Source organism: Pelodiscus sinensis, chromosome 12, assembly GCF_049634645.1.
Source record: "Pelodiscus sinensis isolate JC-2024 chromosome 12, ASM4963464v1, whole genome shotgun sequence".
Classification (NCBI taxonomy): domain Eukaryota; kingdom Metazoa; phylum Chordata; order Testudines; family Trionychidae; genus Pelodiscus; species Pelodiscus sinensis.
Window position 1 is genome coordinate 22,415,477 of NC_134722.1, and position 23,416 is coordinate 22,438,892.

The 23,416-nt window shown below is 44.3% G+C and overlaps 1 protein-coding gene across 5 annotated transcripts in view; it reads right to left on the reverse strand.

Annotated features, from left to right (window-relative positions):
* LRP3 (LDL receptor related protein 3) overlaps positions 1-23,416 on the reverse strand; it is an 83,488-nt gene that overhangs the window by 9,486 nt on the left and 50,586 nt on the right. For 4 of the 5 annotated variants that reach the window (XM_014569490.3, XM_075940107.1, XM_025180616.2 and 1 more), the window contains one exon: positions 11,936-12,074. In XM_014569490.3, the coding sequence (XP_014424976.1) occupies positions 11,936-12,074 (139 nt within the window). Of the gene's footprint in view, positions 1-8,559; positions 8,716-11,935; positions 12,075-23,416 lie in introns of all 5 variants that reach the window. The other variant, XM_075940108.1, reaches the window with a different exon arrangement.

Sequence of the window (23,416 nt, forward strand, 5' to 3'; positions counted from 1 at the left end):
GCCAGAGGATGTTGTGAAGCCTAGGACTATAACTGGGTTATACAAATGGTAAATTAAAATGTATCTCTGTGCTATATGTCCTTCACCTTCTTACTGATGAAAGATGGACATGCAAACATGAAAAAAGCAAGAAAGAAATTGTTTAGAAGGATACAAATTGCATACACATAGAAGTATTAGGATGAAACTAGCAAATAGATTAGTATGGATGAACAGCATGAAAATCTTTTGGCCAATGAAATTTGTTAGACTGTGAAGCAGTGCACCACGTGACATGGCAGCTGCTCAGTCATATCTGGATTTAAAAAAAATCACTTGAAATATATATTGAAGGGAACAATCCTGCATAAGCTGAGAGAGATGGACCAGATCACTTAAGCATTTTCCATCTCTAAGTTCATGATTAATAATAATTCTCCAATAACATGCTTAATAAATCTTAATTATCCCCAAAGGTTTGTCTTTTTTGAGTCCTGCCTTATATTTCTAATTCTAGTAATTTAAAGACATTTCAATCACACAAAAATCAGGGGAGTCAGAACTAGAATTACATTACAGTGTCAACTTAACCTGATTCTTGCCTTAAGTCTATGTTTTGCAGATGATAAAGTGCTACATTATATCAAGTGTCTGTAAAGAACAACACCTTGTACTGGTAAGATGGTTTCCATTGTGAGGTTCTCAAGGGTCATTACTAATTATAAGTCTTTCAGTTAATTATCATAATTCTGTGAGTTAGGGAAGTATCTTTATCCCCATTTTCCAACAGAGATCATGAGATGCAGAGAGGTTAAGAGATCTTCCCCAAAATGCCATGAAGTCAGAGGCAGCTGCAGACAGAACCTCTGCTTTTCAACTCTGTGCCCCATCCTTAGCCACAAGACCATCCCTCCGTTTAAATCTAGCACAGATATACTGGGGCAGAAGCAGAACTGTATTTGTGAGTAAAGGGGCCATGAAGATGCATGTCTTTTGGAAACAGCCATTTCAGCATATGAAAAGGTCAGATGCAGAATGTATTAAGTCTCCTCTTCAGCAATATTTCTCTAAACCTTCAAATCACAAATATCAGCTTCTAGCAAGTTACAGTTTAGAAAAAGATATTGCAGAATAAACAGTTTACCAAACTGCCATAGGACATGTAAATTTGGGTTTAGTCTATTATTAAATCATATAACCAACAGATATAGTACCAAGGGTGCAACTCATATCTGAGCTGGCAATGAAAAGAGGTAAAGGGAAAGTAATTTTGCGCCTTGCACAGTCACCTGCAAACTGGAAAATGTGTCATTCCTTAAAGGAATATTGCTGAGAATAGGGAGTTCGCACTCCAAAATAGTTTTTGATGTAAATTAACAAGGTATGGAGTTGTACTCTGAACTAGATATTAGTGTGTAGAAATCATAATCTGTTTACTACTTAGAACACCAATCATAAAAGGTAAGAATCTGCATGTGAAGTTTCTGCTGCATTAATTTAGCATTAAATGACTCACTCACTCTGATTTATTTTACTTTAAGTATTCTACATAATTTGCCTGATCTCCACTATTTCCCATCTTTCACCATTGGTAATTTGATCTTGTGCTGCTGCCACGGTCCTTTTTCCCCCCTGGCATCTATAAAACACAAGATGTGGACATTTACTATTCTAGGCAGTTTATTCAACTGAATTCTCACAAACGACAATGCAAATTCTTTTATCTTGAGCATCAGCCTGGCTACTCAATGGGTGATGGTAACAAATAGATGAGGGGTGGAGAGATCCACACCATTAGTATATACACAAAATACAGATTGATGTGCCGAAAGTGTCCGTCTGCTATGTACACTGGACAAACGTCTCAGACACTTCGCCAAAGAATCAATGCCCACAAAACAGACATTAGACAGGATCACAAAGAAAAAACAGTTGCTTGCCATTTCAACCAGAAAGGACACTGTCTCAATCACCTACTCACCTGCATCCTACTTTAGAAGACATTCAAATCTGCACTTGAAAGAGAATCCTCTGAACTCTGGACACCACAGTACAAATCAACAATGGGAAATTAGACACCACCCTCTACAGAAAACCCACTGACTCAAACAGTTACCTACATGCTTCCAGCTCCCATCCAGCACACACCATACGATCCATCATCTATAGCCAAGCCCTTCGATACAACTGCAACTGCTCTAATCCCACTGACAAAGACCAGAAACTTCAGGGTCTCTACCAAGCATTTATAAACCTCAACTACCCATCCGGAGAAATAAAAAAGCAAATTGAAAGAGCCAAACGAATACCTAGAAACCATCTACAGGCAGTCCCCGGGTTACGTACAAGATAGGGACTGTAGGTTTGTTCTTAAGTTGAATTTGTATGTAAGTCGGAACTGGTACATATTGTAGGGTAAACTCTAGCCAAACATTTTTTTTAGTTTTGGATAGCATAGGGAAAGGTTAACTCCCCTCTAATGTTTGTTTTGCTGTCTGTTCCCCTGTTCAGAAGATTTCACATCTATTTCTGTCCCTGTGACAAACTCAGGACTAAAGGAGTAACTCATCAAATACCAAACAGCTCTGCACCATGCTTTGAGCTAATAGCTTTATTTCCACACACCACCCAGGGTTCTAGGAGGAGGGTCCTTTTTTTGCTAACACAATGAGGCCAGCACTTTGTTTGTTTTGGTGGAGTCTTTGTTTGCCCAGGGAGCCCAGCATGTATAGGGGGAGGAGGGGCGGAGAGGCTGCTTTTGTCTGCTGTTCCGCAGCCTGTTGCTCAGGGGAGGGGGCAGCCTGTTGCTGGCAGGGGGGGAGGGGGAGGTGTGCAGGATGCGAGGCTGCGGGGGGGAGAGGGAGGGGGGCGCAGCGGGCGTGGGGAGGCACTTTTCCTCTGCCCGGCAGCTCTGCGGGATCCCTGTCCCTGTGGCCGGCTGCTGCAGGCAGAGGCCAGTTGGAGCCGGCCGAAGAGCAGGAGAAGGTGGATTCTAGGACCCAGGTGAGCGAGCCCCGGGGACGCTGCTGAGCTCCGGGAGCCCGGCATGTATAGAGGGGAGGAGGGGCAGAGAGGCTGCTTTTGTCTGTTCGGCAGCCTGTTGCTCAGGGGAGGGGGCAGCCTGTTGCTGGCAGGGGGAGGCACTTTTCCTCTGCCCGGCAGCTCTCCGGGACCCCAGTCGGAGCCGGCCGGAGGAGGAGGAGGATCCTAGGACCCAGGTGAGCGAGCCCCGGGAATGCTGCTGCGCATGTGCGGGAGTTGCCTCACCCCGTTCGTATCTAGGGATCCGACGTAAGTCGGATCCACGTAAGTCGGGGACTGCCTGTACTACAAGACAGACCCAAGAAAACCAATAGAACACCACTTGTCATCACCTACAGCTCCCAACTTAAACCTGTCCAACACATTATCAATAAATTACAACCTATACAGGCAGTCCCCGGATTACGTACAAGATAGGGACTGTAGGTTTGTTCTTAAGTTGAATCTGTATGTAAGTCGGAACTGGCATCCAGATTCAGCCACTGCTGAAACTGACCAACGGCTGACTACAGGAAGCCCGAGGCAGAGTTGCTCTGCCCCGGGCTTCCTGGAATCAGCCGCTGATCAGTTTCAACAGGCTGAATCTGGACGCCAGTTCTTACATACAGATTCAACTTAAGAACCCCAGACGTCCCCAAGTCAGCTGCTGCTGAAACTGATCAGCGGCTGATTCCAGGAAGCCCGGGTCAGAGCAACTCTGCCTCGGGCTTCCTGTAGTCAGCGCTGGTCAGTTTCAGCAGCGGCTGACTTGGGGACGTCTGGGGCAGAGCAGCTTGGGTGCTGCTGGGTTGCTCCAGTAGCGCCGCTCCTGAAACTGACGAGCAGCGGCTGAATCAGGACGCCTGGGGCAGAGCAGCTGGGGTGCTGCCGGGTTGGTCCAGTAGCGCCCAGAGCGGCGCTACGGGACCAACCGGCAGCGCCCCAGCTGCTGTACCACAGGTGTCCGGAGAAAAGCCGCGGAGCACAGGGGCAGCGGGACAGCCCAGACGCACCGTGGCTCTCCTGCTGCCCACATGCTCCGCAGCTTTGCTCCCCGTCTCCCTGGTCTGCTGGTCTCCAGCAGACCAGAGAGATGGGGAACAAAGCTGCGGAACACGCCGGCAGCAGGACAGCCGCGGCGCATCTGGGCTGTCCGCTGCCCGCGTGCTCCCCGGCTTTGCTCCCCGTCTCCCTGGTCTGCTGATCTCCAGCAGACCAGGGAGATGGGCAGCAAACCCTGTTCGTAACTGCGGATCCGACATAAGTCGGATCCGCGTAACTCGGGCACTGCCTGTACTGGAACAGGACACTAAACTCCAAGAAGCTCTGGGAGACAGACCCATAGTCTCCTATAGACAACCACCTAACCTCAAGATGATTCTTACCAACAACCACAGGACATACCACACTGATACCAACCCTGGTACTTTCCCTTGCAACAAACCCCGATGCCAGCTTTGTCCACGTATTCACTCTGCTGACACCATTACTGGGCCTAACCAAGTGAGTTATAAGATCAAGAATACATATTCCTGTGCCTCCAGAAATATAATCTATGCTATCATGTGCCGAAAGTGTCCGTCTGCTATGTACATTGGACAAACGTCTCAGACACTTCGCCAAAGAATCAATGCCCACAAAACAGACATTAGACAGGATCACAAAGAAAAAACAGTTGCTTGCCATTTCAACCAAAAAGGACACTGTCTCAATCACCTACTCACCTGCATCCTACTTCAGAAGACATTCAAATCTGCACTTGAAAGAGAATCCTCTGAACTGGCATTCATGCTAAAATTCGACACTCTCCGCGGGGGCATGAACAAAGACTCCAGCTATTTTACCCATTACAAAGATAGCTTCCCTAATTATCACCTCTAACACTATTAACTCACAGACATCTACCCTTCCCCACCTCTAATATCATTAACTCACAGGCATTCACCTTCCTTCCCCCCCCCCCCCCCCCCCCGCCCCGCATTCCCCTTCTGTTCTGAAATGTGATTTGTCCTTTTCATATGTGTTCACTTTTTTTTTTAATTGTATCCTTTGGTATATATGGCTGTGACTATTTTCTTCCACTATTTGATCTGAGGAAGTGGGTCTGGCCCACGAAAGCTCATCATCTAATAAACCATCTTGTTAGTCTTTAAAGTGCTACATAGTCCTGTATTTTGTTTCAGACTGATTTCAGACATTCTTAGGAAATGTACATGAAGGAAGCCAGAAAATTTACAGATCCCGAGGAAGTTTGCAGCCTTCATTTGAGCCGATAAGTAACTTCTTATTCTTTCTGATTGATTAATTAATAAAAAGGTGAAAAGTTAGCTTCCTTTGCAATTGAAAGTATTCTTTTAAAATGATGTGGGCCTGTAACTTCCCTCATTAACAGTGGCAATATATCCCCAATGATATCAAGAGAGACATGGGGGGATGGGCATGACGGTGTGAAATTTGGCCAAATTAATTTGAATCTTTTGGGAGAAACAAATGTGCTTTAATGAGAAATATTAACTTTAGTTAATTTGCCTTCTAAAATATCGGTTTTATTGATGAACTTTTAAAATCAATTCTATGCAAACTACAACATTCTACCTATTAAAAATATCCCACTACATACTGAAGACATTACATTTTTAAGGACCAAAAAAGTTCTAATGTGATTTAATGGAAAGACACCAGTAAGTCTGCTTACCTAGAATTCTGCAAGAAAAAGGTAAAGCACGTACTGTTTCTTTCCATCAATATATCACATCATTAAAGACTACTTTGGTACACTGCAGGGATCTGGGGAACTTACTGTAAATGATAGAACAGACTGTATAATGTATATAGTCTGTAAAGTTGCTCCAAATAAACCATAAATGGTCAATAATGACATTTTCCTAATAATTTTCTAATATCCAAATTAATTGCTAATAACTGCATTAATAACATTATCATCAATAGTCTTTTTCACCGCTGTAAGTTAAAAAAAGTCATGCCATCTATGAAGGAAAGACTATACTGAGTTTTTACTGCTTAGACTTAAAGGTACAGTCAAAATTTAGTTAGATAATATTATGTATAAAGAATCCTCTACATCCCTTTGAAAGCACTGGCTCAATGTAACAGCCAATTAAGCAAGATAAGTCACTCCTGTTTGCCAACTCTCTCAGCAGGGGCAGATTGTGAACACAGATGATGGCTTAATTGGCTCATTAAAAAAATTCCGTTTAACTGTTTAGAGAAAGGAGCTGGGACACAGCAAGTCTCCTCTATTCCCACCTCAACAACTGACCTGCTGTGTAACCTCAAGACAGACACAAAGAGCCTGCCTTTCAAGGGTGAGGCTCACACCTGCAATTCCAACTGAAGGCAACAGGAATGGTGGGTGTTCAGTACCTCTGGAAAAATCAGGCCATAAATCTCTCCAGGAACTTCCCCCCACCCTCATAAAAATGAGAATAACATTGACCTGCCTCACATAGGAGACAGAAAGCACTCCCATTATTTTTCCAGGATTACTCATATTAGTGAGGGTTTGCCAGAAGCAGGCCCTAGTTTTACAAGGTGCTTCCTGTACTTTGCTGGCACGAATAGGAATTTCAAGAGAACTTTGTTGAATTTTCACAAGGCAGATAACTTGTATCTCCGAAGCAAAACCAGATAAAAGACAAATGCCAAAATAGTTAGGGAGGCTAGTTGGCAAAGCAGATCTGTTATTACCATTCCACCCTGAAGTTTAAATGTGGAATAGACTTTTCTCTCACTTCTGTAACTTCAGAATAATTAAATGCACTTAATTTATAGTGTTACCATGTGTGAGTGGTGTAACAACCCCACACTGGACCAGCAAGGGTTAACCAGGGTTACCTGGCCGAGAGAGCTCTGCCCCCACAGCCCTGCTCAGCATGCTCCAGATATAAAGGCCAGAGGAGCAGCTCATTCAGGGCTGATCACCACCACGGAAGGAAGTGCTACCAGAGCTCTGGAGGAAAAGCAGTGAGCCGACTGAACCACAGAGGCCAGTCAGCTGGGAGTGGCCCCTGACGAGGCTGGACATTTCCACCCTGTGACGTGGTTAATCAAAACAATCGGATAACAATCACTATGAACAAAAAGACTGATCCTGATCTTATAATTGTAAGCCCTGTTACAGAACATATACTATGTATGAAAGATCAATAGCTGATCTCACAAGATAATTGATAATACACGGTCATGAAAGAAACCATAAGAAAATATTTTGCTTGTGGTCACCATATTTGTGCGTACGAATAGCAATACTGGGTCAGACCAAAGGTCCATTAGCCTAGCATCCTGTCTCCCAACAGTGAGTCAATGCTAGGTGCTTCAAAGAGAATGATCAGAACAAGTAATCAAGTGATCTACCTCATATTGCCCATTCCTAGCTTCAGGGAGTAGTAATTGGTAGTTACCCAAGTCTTTTTTTCCTGACATACATTTGGAGATCTTTTGTATTAAGACAGATATTTTGTAATTGTAGGTGGTTGGTAACAGAAGAGCCATGCTGGGAAAGTAGGCTGTTTACATATCACAATTGCTAATGAACTGGCTTCCTGAATTTGCAACAATGCAATGCAATGCTAGAAACTCCATGTTTACTAGCTATTAGGGACGTGAATGTGTAATCAACTACACGATTAACAGATAATCCTAGGCTTATCAGATAATTCTATCTACAACATGCATTTCCCCCCTCCTTGCTGCCTCTGTATCAGAGGCACTGGATCTAGCAGAGCCACCTCCCCACCACACATGGCTGCCTCTGATAAAGAGGCAGCAGCATGGAGGGTGAGGTGGGCAGGCGGGAGCCGGTATACACTGTAAGCCCTGAATGCCGGCTCTGCGAAGCAGCCTGCCCCACTTGCTGCCTCCCACAGCAGGAGGCAGGAGCTGGTGCTCAGTGGGGAGTCGGCTTACAAGCACTGGTCTCCTGCACCCCCAGTGGGGCTGGGGGGCAGGGGAGGCTGCCGTAGAGCAGCCTCTGTCCACAGTAGGTCCAGGCTTGCCACAGATATAGGCTGCTGTGTGGGATGCTGGTGCAACCTGTGTCCGCAGGACAGGTGAGATCCACTTTGCACAGGATGGCACGGGGTTCCCCAGGGGTGGGGCCAGGACTATCAAATAATCATGTAACCAATCATATTTGGTGCGATTACCCGATTATTAAATGACATTATATCTAACATCCCTAGTAGCTACCCACTTGTTCTCAAATTTTGGCAACATGTTCCTATTCAGGAAGCTTCTTTGGGGATGATAAGGAAAAAGTTAACAGAGGAGTACGCAAAAAAGCAAATATGTGTTCTGTTGAACCTGTCTCTGCTGAGTCTGAGAAATTAACTATAGAAGGAAGAAAAAGCGAAATCATGAAAAAGTAAGCAGCTGAGGAAAATCAATACAAACATAGGAAAGGAAAATATTAAAACAAAGTGTTCAAAGGGGATGCCCTTGGAAGACATGTAGAAGAGGACTTTTTTTTTAAGCTGCTGACTAATAGGTTTAGAAGAAACTGGCCCAGATTGCAATCGTCTTGTTTACCAAACTACTTACAATTGTAATTTCATCCTTTAGGGATTTCTGGTGTACCCCAACTATACTATTGTGTAATGCAGCTGTCTTGCTGGTCAGGAGAACTGAAGGTCAAAGTAAATACAGCTCGTTTAAAACAGTTCAAGGATTTTTTTTCGTTTTTCTAAAATCCAAATCCTATTGAATCAAGAACAGTAACAATGTCAGTTTGCCCTTCCATACCTTTTTATAAGAATGTTAGGGAGCATGACTAGTGGTTAGAGCAACACAATCCAAACACCTGGATTCTATTCACCTTGCAATGGACCATGCTATGTGACTATGAGCAAGTCACTTACCCTCCCTATTTCTCAGTATCCTCTTATGGATAATATTGCTAATATTGTAAGCTTTCTAGTGGCATTGTATGCATTAATAGTTGTGATGTGCTTAGAGATCTTCAAATTAACTGTGCATAGGATGCAAATTGATACTAATATGAGTAATTCTAAGATAGAAAAGCAACTATTTAACAAAACATCTTAACCCATCTGTCATCAGTGAACCAAACTGATCTCTTGGACATATACACCCAAGGATCCCAGTATCTTCAGTGAAACCTGTACATGTGAATCTTAGAGCAGGCATTGGCCCTGTGCAATTCTCTATGACAAAAAAACAAACACTGTTATCTGCGTACATAGCAATAACTCAAAACCACATAGCTGTGCATATACCTAGCTTAGGGAAACAAATTACTATCATTTCCATAGTCATCTTTACCCTATTAGCAACAAAGAATTTAAAGTAACTATGGGGACCCCAAATCAGATCTCAAGCTTCTGGTAGGGGGTGCTACTACAATACAAAACAACAGTATTTTGATTAAATAATGCCTAGCTAAACTGCAACAGAGTTGTGAATGGATACAACAGGTATGAATAATTTGGCCAAATATATTTCAATGAAAACTTCTATATAAACCTTCTTTAGACTCTTCTGCCATCTGTACACCTAAAGCAAGTTCTATATTTCATTAGTGTATTTCCCCCTAATTTCCAACAGTCTCTATTTAGAAGCTCTCTCTCTCCTACTCCAGTATATTTTAATGGAGTTTGAAGCGATGTACCTATTAGTGGATCTCAAATGTTGGCAGGTATGCATTTGCTTGTTTATTATAATTAGCTCCTATTTCAAACAGTGGAAGAAGGAACCCTCCTATTATTCCATCTGCAGCAGATTTCTTTTTAATTGTAGAGCATCTGCAGTTAAAAAGGTTTGCAGTCCTTTTAAGCCGCTGAGCTTACGACTCAGCAGATGGTGCCAAATACAGCAGTATTAAACACAAAAAATGGCTTTTTTCAAAAATAAATAGTTCTTGGTTTGAAGAGGATACTGTGATTAGCACAGAGAATTAAGTACTTTTACTTAATGTGAGCATTAGAGTCCAAAATATCCTTTTCAGATATGTAGATGTATGTGTGAGAGTATGTGTGTATATGCTTCTTTTATTAAGAGTGCTTTCCCAGAAAGGACTGAAATTATGTCATCGATGTTAACTCTTTAATTGTAATTGCTTATTGTTGGAAGCATTAATTCGCTTTGTTGAATGTTAATATAATGGATCCCAGTTTTGGATTACTGTAAAAGGGTGGTTTAGATCTGAGAACTAGGCTACAAAACTGCTTTCCATCTGACATTCACAGGAGAGAGTGAATTTAAGTCTCAGAGGGGTAGCCGTGTTAGTCTGTAACTTTAAAAATGAGTAGACCTGTATACCTTAAGGGTATTGCCTACAAAAGCTCATGATACTATATATATGTTTTTGTTAGTCTTTAAGGTGCTACAGGACTACTCGTTTTTTAGATTTAAGGTTATTAATCAGGCTTATGTTTAATCAAAGGCCGTTGTCTGTAGTAAGGAGAAAAATCCACAGATGGAAGAATTGAATATGTCATCTAGAATGTTTATGTTTACTCAGAGGGCTGGTTAATAACCCCTTGGAGATGACCAGGCTGGAGTTCATGTTGTTAGCAATAATGTACAGTATATTGATATATGGCAGTGGAAAACTGACTCCTTTATCAAGCAGAACTAAAGTATAAACAGTTCTTAACATATAAAAACAGCATGCAAATTCTATGGGTCTATTTTAAAAGACTTGTTTGAAAAATTGGCCTTCTGTATTATAGAGTGTGTGTGTGTGTGTGTGTGTGTGTGTGTGTGTGTGTGTGTGTGTGTGTGTGTGTGTGTGTGTGTGTGTGTGTGTGTGTGTGTGTGTGTGTGTGTGTGTGTGTGTGTGTGTGTGTGTGTGTGTGTGTGTTTATAGAGTCAGGGGGATGAAGTACTTGCAAAGGGTTGCAGACCAGGAAATAAAATACACATACACGCACACACAAAATAAAACAAAACTGAGCCATGGAACCCACTTTAAGCACCAACTGACCAAAGCTGCAACTTTCAGATTGTGATAGACCCTTCCTACTTCTTTCAGACCATTTTAACCACTGTTAACGCTTTAGATATTACTTGGTAGATTATTCAATTTCCTACTACCATGTACCAATATAATTTAATTATTCCGAACAATATGAACTCTAGCCTGGCTGCCTCCAATGGGTTATTAACTAGCCATCTGAGTAAACAGAAAAATCATGGATACCATGTTTAGATCTTCCATGTGTGGATTTTTTTTTCCTTATGTGACTACTAACAACTGCTTTAGATCAGACATGAGTCTGATTAACAACCTGAAACCCAAACACTCAACTATGAATGTCAGCTGGAAGATAGTTTTGTAGCTAAGTCCCCAGATCTAAACCATCCCTCTACAATAACCCAAAACTGGGAGCTGTACAATTTTCCTCAAATGGCTCATATCTCACTGACATCCGGAAGATTTCTGTCAACTCAAACAGGAAAAACTCAAGATTTTGATATCTTCGGACATGAGTCCTAGCATTTGTTCAACCTTAAACTCAAATGCTATTCTAAATCCAAGTGTAGTGTTCTCATTCCCATTACAATTAAAGCAAAATGATTGTTCAGCTGATGTGACCAAACTAGTCTTCCTGTGCCTCAGGTCCCCACCTTCCAAATAGGAATCACAGTAGTGCTTTCTTGCTTCATACAACTTTGTAAGGGTAAGGACATTACAAAATTGTGAAGCACTCATATACTACAGGGACCATCTCACTACCTCAGACACCTAAATAAACTGCATAATATCTTTTAAATGAAAGGATCTTCCTGACCAGCAATTATATTTCACCAAGCATCAACCACTACTTTCTTAGCAAAAGAACTTTATAATTTTTACAGTTCTTTTAGACACAACTTCATAATAGCATATTACACAAACCCTTATGCTTCATTTCAGGAGAGCAATCTTATATCAACAGAACACTACAAATCATACCTAATTGTTATCATATCTCCGTGATCTCCTTGAATGTACCAGCTGCAGTTTATGGCTGGAGGATAGTTTAGTGGCCAGGAAGGACTATAGATGACTCCACGTCTTTCTGTGTGCTGTTCCAGTTTTCCACTGCAAGCAGCTGTCAACCAAGAAAAGAAAAGGGCACTTCAATTAAATGTTTAAGCTAATCAAAAATACACATTAGCTATACTAGCTGTCATCAATTTCTAATGGTTACAGATAATTTAGGAGTCAACAATTGTATCCTTTCATTGCTGTCTGTCTCTCTCCTGCCCTGGTCTTAAATTAAGACACGTGGTTTTCTGCTTTAAATGCAGGTGAGCAGACACCTCACAAAAAAAAAAAAAAAAAATCAATAGTCCTGGACGAAGCTGCAAAAAGATACAATCAATAATCCTGCATGGATCTGCCGAGAGTATAAAATGATGCAGAAAGCTTCCTTACCTATTTACCAGCTTCCCAGAGACTGAGATGCCACTCAGCAACAGGAGGAGATCCATATTCAACATGAAATATCTGGAACCTTACTTTTTAATAGTAAGTTCCTGGAAAACTTAATTCTCCTAACCGAATCACAATCCGTCAGAGTTGGAATTTAAAAAAAAAAAAAAAAAAAAAAAAGAGTTCTCAAATATATGAAAGAAGTGAAAGACACAAGACCAGATCCTAATATTAAATACTCCCAAAGACAGAAGGGTGTTCAGATGCAATGCATTGGTTCAAGCACATCTCTGCTTTTAAACCATGTGCTCATGCAGACCACATCTGCCGGGAATAATATCAGTTGAATTTTGTCTGTTGCTTGAATGTTTATGCAGGATAACGTATTTCAGTGAATTGCCTTCCTTCCTTCCCTTCAGCTTACTCCGTACAAATACTAATAGTCCAGGTCTCTCATGCAACATTATGCTTTTGTACAGCCCAGGCCTAATTTTAATGTCACTTATTTTATATTAATTTTACATAAGTGTGATTCCACTGAAGATTCTCCTAATTTATCTTGAGTAATTGAAACTGCCAGAGGCTGAACACCTTTGAAAATGTGGCAGTTTTATATAGGTGCCCAAATAGAAGCCAAGGTCTTATGAAAATGTTTTAGTTGTGCTTAAAATATATAGTTTTATTTCACTGCATTTGCATAACTGAGCTACATGGTCCATTGCACATTCTGATTTTCATTCACAAGCACAATGTTTGGGTTCAGAACCCTGCCATGGGTTGTTAATTTAACAAGGCATAGTTGTTTTTGTAAATTTACTGAATATTTTATCTCTCTATTAAAAAGCAACCAAAGACATACATAAATGAGAAAATGGGTGAGGATATCCAATGCAGGGTTAGGTTTGTTTTGCTTGGTTGTTTTGTGAGGGGAGGAGGAAGGCTAATTTGGTGGTTCACCCATTGCAGCAAGAATCAAGAGTCAAGAATCAAGAGTCATGAGTTCCTGCGTCTGCCTCAGACTTTCCATGTGATCTTGGGCAAGTCTTGCTCCTAGCTGCCTTGGGGCGGAAGGGGGGGGGAGGGCAGAGGAATGCAGCAGGCTCTGCACTTTCCCCTTGCTCCCTAGTCATAGCAAACAGGAAAAACACACAGCAAATAGGAAAAACTCGCACACAGCAACCAAGTGGAGCTGAAGCTCCCCCACCCCCCAAAATGGCAGCCAGGGAAGGGAGTGGCAGCTTTGGACTTGGGCAGTCCCCAGGAGTGTGGGGTGCCCCCAACCGCCCATCTAACCTGCCTGGCTGCCTGCTGTGCTGAAAGCACCCTGCTCCTCCTCCTGCAGCTAAGCGATCCAGCCAGCCAGCCTCTTGCCAGAGCACCATACCAGGGCACACAGGTTTACTTTCACCTCTAACTTTTTGGGTAAGTCTACACAGGCTCGAACATAGCAAGTTACACCAAGTAAAGTGCAAGTGTGGACCATGCTACAGCACTAGGAGCTGTGCAGCCAGTGCTGTTAGCTACTTTCCTTATGGAGGTGTTTATATAGAGTTCTGTGGTCAAACTTTCAATTTAAATTGCTGCTGCAGCTGCACTTTAAACTTTTAAGTGTACACAAAGCCTTAGAAAAATCAGGTTCTCCAACAGTCCACTTCAGGTTTTTCTTCTGTAAAAGTCTGTGATACTACTTACCTATTCTAACAGGACGTCATGAAATGTAAATGGCTACTGGGCCCTATTCCCACAAAACTTTTGTGGTATCATCAGCAAGGACTACTGATGTCAATGAGAAATGTTTCTGGAGAGAGGAGCAGCGGAAGTAGGAATGTTAAATACAGCCCAATGTTTTCAAAACAATGTTAGATGTTCGTATGGAGGGCACTATGGGAGCGCCATTTATTAAATCAGAGCCTGTGACTATGTCTAATTTGCAAATATCCAATTTAATGGCAGAGGAAATCGAAATGTTCGAAGAACAAAAAGTTTTTCTGCTAGGAAAATACATTTAGTACAGTATGAGGGGAAAACTGTGGCTATGTCTAGACTGCGAGCCTCTTTCGAAAGAGGCTTTTTCGAAACATACTTTCATAAAAGCCTCTTTCAAAAGAGAGAGTCTAGGCTACCACCAGTACTTTCGAAAAAGCAAGCCGCTTTTTCGAATAAGCACCCAGACAGTCCAGATGTTCTCTTTCGAAAAAAGCACAGTTTGCATCACATAATGACTATTTTAGAATGAGCACTTTTGAAAACGCATTGTTCCTTGTAAAACGAGGTTTTCCGTGGTCGAAAAAAATGCCGCTTTCTTTCGATTTACTTTCGAAAGAATGCAGCAGCAGTCTAGACGCAGGGGAAGTTTTTTCGAAAAAACCCTGTAGTCTAGATGTACCCTGTGTGGATAATGTAATAATTGCTCTGAACGTTCTCTGTTAGATTTTGAAATTAATTTGGTCCTCACAGTACAACATTTTACCTTTTGATGGGAGCTTCATTTCCCATATCCTAAATGCATATAAAGAGACAAAGGAGGCCCTTATCTTGGATTTTCTTGTGCATGTGTACATACTATTAACACTGTTCTCAGTGTGCTGAGAACATACCATCAACATTTTGTAAATCATGGGCTAACAGGTGATTGTTGGAAATCTACCACCATAAAATAGTTACTTTTAAATTCATACTCTACAGCTTGATATGCAGAAAGTACTACATATTGTAGTTTAAGTGTACACCACATGAATATAAAAACCATTAGACAGATAACTTACCTGAGGCATGAGATACAAAAACTTTACTGTCATCCTGTAAACAGCAAATACACCAAGACACCTAGTTTACATTCATAGTCTTTAATTACGCATGTTTGCAACATGAAATAATTCCACAATGAATTTTATAACAATGAAATGTTGTCTGCTCACATTTCTAAAAATAAAGTGCCCCCCAATGTAGCCCCCCCTGAAACTGCTCATAGGCAGAATACTGAGAAGTGGATGCAACTATACTGAAAGTATGAACCACATGATTGTCTCACCATAGCTCTAAAGTTCTCTCCTTACATGTATTGCTACAGACTGTACGTAGAATTTTAAATGAGTTCCCTCTCCACTATCATCACTGTATCAATGCAACATGGGCAGAACTAAAACCACATGAGGTGAACCTGCAACAATTAGATCTTCTAACTGCTGCAACTACAACTTTATGAATATTAGGTTCTTTTCACAAAGGCTCTTCAGCACCGTGATTCAAGAACAATGAAGCAGCAGGGAACCAAAAGCACTGGAAGTGGCTAGTCCCCAGCCTCGCCCCTTCTGCCCCAGGCTCCACTTCTTCTGGGGTGGAGCCAGCCCATGACCACATACCAAACTTAATGAAGAGCCCTCCTCCCCCCCCTCCCCCCCCCCCGTGAAAATTACTGCCCACTAGTGATCTAGATTAGAATGATCATGAGAGTGACCCCAAGTAATAGATTCTTCGGACAGTTTAGCTTTTTCCAATATTAGAAAGTACATGCAGTGGATTTCATGCAACAGAGATTTTAATTTTTCAGGTGTGAAGTAGTTTATTTCGTTATTTCTGCATGCCTGCTGTCAACTACACCCCTAAAAGAACTACATACTGTGCTAGCTAACTCACTAATTTGAAAGTATATGTGGGAAAAAATGGTTATAAAGGAAACAAAGCTTTGCCAATTTTGGCAATTTATCTGATAATGTCCACTGCCACTGGATACCTCCTCTAACAGAACAAGAACACTCTGGGCTTTGCTGCTCCTATTACAATTCCTAATCTGAATGGGCAACAGTTTAATAGCAAAGTTTTCCTTTTGTTGTCTCCTACTGCCACAAAAATATTTTTATTAAAGTCAGAGGACCACTGACACATTAAGGCAAACTGAAAAAAATACGCTCATATTTGTCCAAATATGATTTAATGGGCATGTATTTTTGAGGTATCCCATTTCCTATCAATGCTCCTTACTATGGTATTTGTGCTTCAACAGAAAAATCTCCTTCCTAGTTAGTTGCCTCTTCCCTATTCACTATGCATTGGCTCTACTGTGTAATAATAGGGAGCTATTTATACATAATGAACTGTTCAAAATCTGCTTTCTAAGATGCTCTTCTTTCACCTTTCATAAAGTGTGTGCTGGGTAAAATAAATGAACAGATATATATTTTTAAAAACTCAGTACCTTTTTACGTTAGCAGAGCCTTAAATGTTGGTAACAAAACACAAAACAAGTCATCTCAGTCACATCAAATATTTTTAAATTTACATTCAGTGTAAGGCAGTCAACTAATCGCAGTTAACTTGTGATCAACTCAAAAATTAATAACAGTTTTAATCACACTGTTAAACTATCAAATACCTTTTGAAAATGACATAATATTTTGAACATTTTTCTACATTATCAAATATATTGATTTCAATTACAATACAACGTTATTTTTATAAACATGTAACCACTGAATTTTTAGTGATTACACGTTTACACGTAGGAGAGCAGGCTAAGGATGTTAAGGACTAGTCGACTATCCGATAAGCATGCACTTATTGGACAGTCTGTCGACTAGCCGATTCCCTCCCCTTGCTGCCTCTATTAGATGGAGGCAGCAAAAAGGGGGGGAGAGGGATACTGTGCAGCATTTCCACAGAACCCGGGGGCTGCCTTGGCATTTCAAATGGGCAGTGCTGCACAGCTGATCCCGGGCTCAGCTGTGCAGTGGCTGACCCTTTGAAACTCCACCTCCACATTTCAGAGGAGCAACCATGGAGCCTAGGGTCATCTGGAGAATCCATGAGGCATTTCAAGAGAACAAGGATCAGCTGGGGAATCCCTAGCTAACCCCAGGTTCTGGGGAAGTGGCATGCAGTGCAGTCTGGAGCCCAGGGTCAGTGGGGAACTCATAGTCCCCTCTGGGGACTCTTGTACATTTCCAAGCAGCCACCTGTGTGCAGCCCGGAGTCCTCAGGATTTCCAGGCTGTATGCGGAGTTCCTCATTCCTCCTTTGAAATGTACAACAGCCCCAGTGAGGGCTCTTGTACATTTCAAAGGAGGAATGTGGAAGTGCCTATCGACTAGTCGAGGGACATTCCATCGACTACTTGGCTAGTCAATTAACTGCAATTTAACAGCGTTAAAGCAGGCAGGAGCCGATGCTCACAGGAAGCCGGCTTTAGAGGCAGCAGTGTGGGGGGCAGCTCCCTGGCCCCCTGTGAGCCAGTACACACAGGAAGCTGGCTTGAAAGTCTTGGGAGCTATGTGCATGAAGTGCAGAGCCACAGCAGGGGGTAGCTCCCAGGACCTGGCACAAGCCAGGACTGAACCGGGCTGCCTGCCCGCCCAGCTGCTCCTACATGACTTTCCCTGCAGAGCCACAGCAGGTAGTAGCTCCCGGGGCTGAGCCAGGCTACCTGCCCGCCGGCTCCCAAAATACTCTTAGTGCAAAGTTGCAGCGGGGGTAGATGCTGGACCCTGCACAAGCTGGGAGGGAGTGCTAACCCTCATCAATTAATTGTGTAGTCGACAAAATTTGTGTCGACTACACAATTAATTAATTAATTACACACTTCTTAACATCCCTACTGCAGATGCAGTCGCCTCATTTAAAAAAAAAAAAAAGAGGTCTTGGCATTGGAAAAAGTTCACAAAAAGGCAACAACAATTACTAGGGGTTTGGAACAACTGTCATTTGAGGAGAGATTACTACAACTAGAATTTTTCAGCTTGGAAAAGAGATGGCTAAGGGGGGACATAAAATCATAACAGGTGTGGAAAATGTGAAGACAGAAGAGTTATTTACTCCTTCCCATAACACATGAACTAGAGGTCACCAAGGGCACGTCTACACTACAGCATTATTTCAAAATAACAAGGTGAGCATCCACACAGCAAGACCATTATTTATTTCAAAATAACAAGCTTTTTATTCCAAAATCATAAACCCTAATTTCACAAGGAATAACGCCTATTTCGAAATTTCTATTTTGAAACAGGGTGAATGTGGATGGCTCAGCTGTGCTTATTTCAAAATAATTGGCCTCCAGGGCTTCTCATAGCTTCCCTGGTGGCTACTCTGTCCACACCCCTTAAAATGCAGTAGTTTCCCTTTATCCTTTAAAGGTACAGGCAGAAGGGAAAGGGCTTGTGGCACCATACCAACCCTGCCAGCCCCATGCCATGCACCAGCAGCTTTCACTGCTCTTGCTTGCCGCCATGGCAGACCCCGTGGCTCCCTCCAAGCCCCTCACGGGGGCAAGCAAGTCTGACGCCACCCGAGAAGCCTCCAGCCAGGGGTGGAAAAGGAGGGCCCCCTCCCAGACTGGTAGAGATCCTGGATCTCATTGTGGTCTGGGGTGAAGAGTCGAATCTCCAGAATCTCCGCACCAGGCCCTGGAATGCCAGTGTCTTTGGCCAGATGGCTACCAGCCTGACCCAGAAGGGGCACTGTCATAGCCAGGGCCAGGTGCAGATGAAGGTGAAAAGTCTGGCAGGCCTTCACCAAGGCCAGGGAACAAAGTTCCCACTCAGGGACAGCACCCCAGACATGCTACTTTAAGCCCAGCTGGATGGCATCTTTGGAGGGGAGTCGGTACCTTCCCCCCTTTTTGTGGACTCCAGCCTGGCCTCAACCTCCAAGAGGGCAGGGCTGTGGACCAGGAGGAGGAGGAGAAGGAGGAGGAGGAGGCCAGCATTGACACTATGCCAGCCAGCAAGGAACTCATCCTCAGCCTGGAGCTGCCCTCCACCCCCCCCTCCCGGCATCCCCCAGGGCTCAGATGAAACCAGGGAAAGCACATCAAGAGAGTTCCATTACCTATCTACATGTGGGGTCAGGCAGCGGGCTGCGAGGGGCTGCACACTTCTCTCTTGGCCTGAGGATCGCACCACATGGATATACATGGAGCGCCAGTCCAGAGCAGACAGCCCCATGAGGCTGCCAAATGGGAACCTGTTGCTCCTTCTCACAAGGTACCTGGACAGGCCTGCCTAACTCCCAACTGTGGTGGGACACCTTCCCTCCACAGGCCACCACTAAGGAGGCTGGGGTCAAGGAAACACACAGCAGTGCTGCACAGAGCACAGGCTCATGCCTGCACTCAGACAGCAGCCACTCCTGGTCAAGCACAGCAAGGCGAAAGACACTGATCCTCTGCAGTGGAACCTGTTGGAGGGAAGTAGAGAAGGGGACCTCAGTACCACCCTTCCTGGTAAGCGGCAACAGCTGATCAAACACTTTGCCCCATCTCCTCCAGCGGGCAGGGATAGAAGTCCTCTCTCTGTGGGACGCCGTGTGTGAGTGGCACAGAGGGAATCCGAGCCACCCTTTCTCCTCCCTGCCACCCACAGGCTCCTGTCCTGCCCAGCACCGTCTCATGCTTGCTTGTCTCCGGGAAGTGGGGGTAGCAAGGCTCCTCTGGAACGTCTATGCCCCTGCAGGACAGTGCCCACTGTCTATGCCACAGATGGCCTTGCTTGAAGCTCATCTCCATTGTCTGAACCGAGACCTTCGGCGTAATCTCAGACATTAGGGCTGGGCTTCATGCATACTGTCTCCTGGGATGACTGCCCTTCGCACTTTTCTTCGCAGCTGGACCAGCTATGAGCACGATGCATCCGCCAACTCCCGTGCCATCCTCCCAAACCCACAATAGCCGCAGGTGCTGGTGACCCCATAACAACCTGGAGCAGGAACATCTGGACTGCTTCCGTTCCATGAACAGGAACTCTGAGGAGGGCTGCCAGGAGCACTGTGCTGACAGGGAGCTGTGGCACAACATTGGTTAGCAGCTGTCCTGGCACCAGGAGGTGATGTGCATGGCATACACCAAGGCTGTTGAGTGTATGGTCGCTGTCATAGAGCAGTCCAGCAGCCACCCTCCAGCACTCTCTCCCCTCCCAGTCCCTACAACACCCCTCTACCCCCAGCCCCCGGCTTCTCTTCCTAGCTCCCCCACGGCTGCCAAGGGCCCTGCACACGAGGCGGTGGGACCACCTGAAGCAGGTGCCAGTCCCAGCCCCATCCCTGTACCCCTCCTCCCACTTATTCCCCCTCCCAGGTTCATTTACCAGTCCCTCCCCAGTTATATATTCCCCAAATAAATATAAGAGAGTTTATTGTTTGAAACAAAAAGTCTTTTTTTTATTTGGTCTGCAGGGGAGTGGAGGGAGTGAAAGTGGGAAGGGAGGGCAGGGGAAGGGAGGTGTGAGGGAGGAAAGGCACAGAGGCGCAATGCAGAGACCCCTTGTGGGGAGGCCTGGGGGAGAGTGTCACAGTTGGCCTTGTCTGAAACTCTCCCTCAAGGCCTCCCAGGTGCACACAGTCCCCGACAGCCTTGCCTGATGGCAGCCGTGTGTGGCTACTCAAAAGCCCTTATGAGCTGCTCGGCCTCTGCCCTCCCCCCTGGCAGAAACGTCTGCCCCTTGTTCTCATACAGCAGGCTGCCACCACTTGGGGGATGTTCCCGTCACCAAGGTCCAGGCAGGTGAGGAGACAGCAGAGTCTCCCTTTGAGGAGGCCGAAGGCACCCTCCACCATGATGCAGCACCTGCTGAGCTTGGTGTTGAACCATTCCTTGGTGGGATCCAGGTGTCCAGTGTAGTGCTTCATTAGCCAGGGGAGCAAGAAGAGGGCTGCATCCCCCACGATATACATGGGTATGTCCAGGTCCCCAACTCTGATGGTGCAGTCGGGGAAAAAAGCGCATCTTCTGGAACAGGCTGGACTTCCTAAAGACACAGGCATGGTGCACCTTGCCTGACCACCCAACATTAATGTCAGTGAAGTGGCCTCAGTGGTCCACGAGGGCCTGCAGGACCACTGGAAGGTACCCCTTTTGATTGATGTATTTGGAGGCCTGGTGGTCGGGGGCCCGGATGGGGATGTGGGTGCTGTCAATGGCACCCCCACAGTGGGGGAAGCCCATGGCAGCAAAGCCATCAATGATGAGGTCCACGTCACCCAGGATGGGGATCCTATGCAGCAGGATGCCGTTAATGGCCCTCACCACCTGTAGAATGATAGAATCATAGAATCACAGGGTTGAGAGAGTCTTCTGGAGATCCCTGAGCCTAAGCCCCTTCCCACTGCAGGACCAACCCCAACTACCCCATCTCCGGCAGGCTTTGTGAAGACAGGACTGAAAAGCCTCCAGGGAAGGAGGAGATTTCCCCCTGTCCCCCCACCCTTCCCTAGGGAACCCATTGCAGTGCTTCTCCACACTCCTGGGACAATAGCAGGAGAGGTATACCTGCATGAGCATGACCCTGACGGTCGATCTCACCGCGTCAAACTGGCTCCCGACCGAGTGGCAGCTGTTCGGCGTAGCAAACTTCTAAATAGTGATGGCGCCAGGCTTCTGGAGGGTATCCCGTCACTGGAGGGGAGGGGCGAGCCATTCGCACAGCCCCAGGAAGGTGGCCTTCTACATGCCGGAGTTCTGGAGCCACTGCTGGTCATCCCACTGCTCCATGACGATGCAGTACCACCAGTCGGTACTGGTGTCCCGGTGCCAGAAGCGGTGGTGCACAGTGTGTAGGGGAAGATGGACGGGAATGTGGTGCATGAGGAGCACCTGGGCCTGGATGAAGTGGTCAGACATTCCAAGCTGGTCGTCGTCCTCAAGCAGTGCCACAAGAGCAGCCTGCATAAACTGCGCTAGGAGTTGCAGCAGCAGGTCCAAGAGCCAGTGAGTGCTTTGCAGCTCCATGCTGGAAGAGCTGCTGCATCCGCAAGGGTGACCAGAGCATGAGGCGTGGTGTTTGCTGTCCCTCAAGGAGGTAGGCAAAGGTGAAGAGTCTGAGACATGGCTGTAGAGGGGAGCCCCTTTAAGCACAAGCCTCAGGAAACAGCTACAGGAAGTGAGCTGCCCAGAGTGCTTCCGCGAGGAAGGGGCTCCAATGAGCGTGGCCACACTATTTCAATATAGTTCTGTGCTACTTCGATGGGGATTTGTAGTGTGGATGCATTATTTCAAAATAGTTATTCTGGGAGTAGTTATTCTGAAATAACCTTGTAGTGAGGACGTAGCCCAAATAGAAAAGGTATCAGTTTTAAAAACAAACAAAATGAAGTACTTCTTCACACAATGCACTCAACGTATGGAACTCCTTGCCAGAGGATGTTGTGAGTATTCAAAAAAGGGCTAGATAAATTCATGGAGGATAGGTTCATCAATGACTATTAGGCAGGATTGGTTGTGATGTTGTCCCTAGTCTCTTTGTCAGAAGATGGGTATGGGTGACAGATGAATCACTTAATCATTACCTGTTTTGTTCATTCCCCTCTGGAGCAACTAGCATTCACCACTGTCAGAAGACAGAATACTAGGCCAGATGAACCTTTGATCTGACACATTATGGCTGTTTTTATGTTCTAAGAAACATGTGAATTTTTATATTTTGTGATGTTAGCTACAATAGTGCCATGTGAACACCTCTTCTTACTTTCAGGTGACAGTAAACAAGAAGAATTATCTCCTGCAAATGTTACTTGTCTCAGATAAGCTGTCTGAACAACTGACTGAACAAGAAGTAGGACTAAATGGACGTTTATGCTCTAAATGTTTATACTGTTTTACTTTTGAATGCAGGTATTTTTGTACATAATTCTACATTTCTAGATTCTGTGATGTTTTCTGTGTTCATACATTTTGTATTATGTGTTGTAATTGAAATCAATATATTTGAAAATGTAGAAAACATCAAAACATTTTATTACATTTCAATTGGTATTCTACTGTTTAGCAGCTGGAATTAATTGAATGATTAATTGTGATTTTGTTAATCACTTGACAGCCCTAGTTTAGTTCAAAACTAAGCTCACTGTGCTTTCGCCCTTAGAGTGATAACCTAAAAAGCTGCCACTCAGGAGTTAATGGCAGAGAGTGGAAGACAGAGTGAGAGGGATACTAATGTGAAGAGGAAAAAAAGGCACCATAGCGTAGCAGTACAACAAACTACCTCGTATGCCACTTGTTCAGTTCCATAATTAAAACATCATGATTTGGAAGGG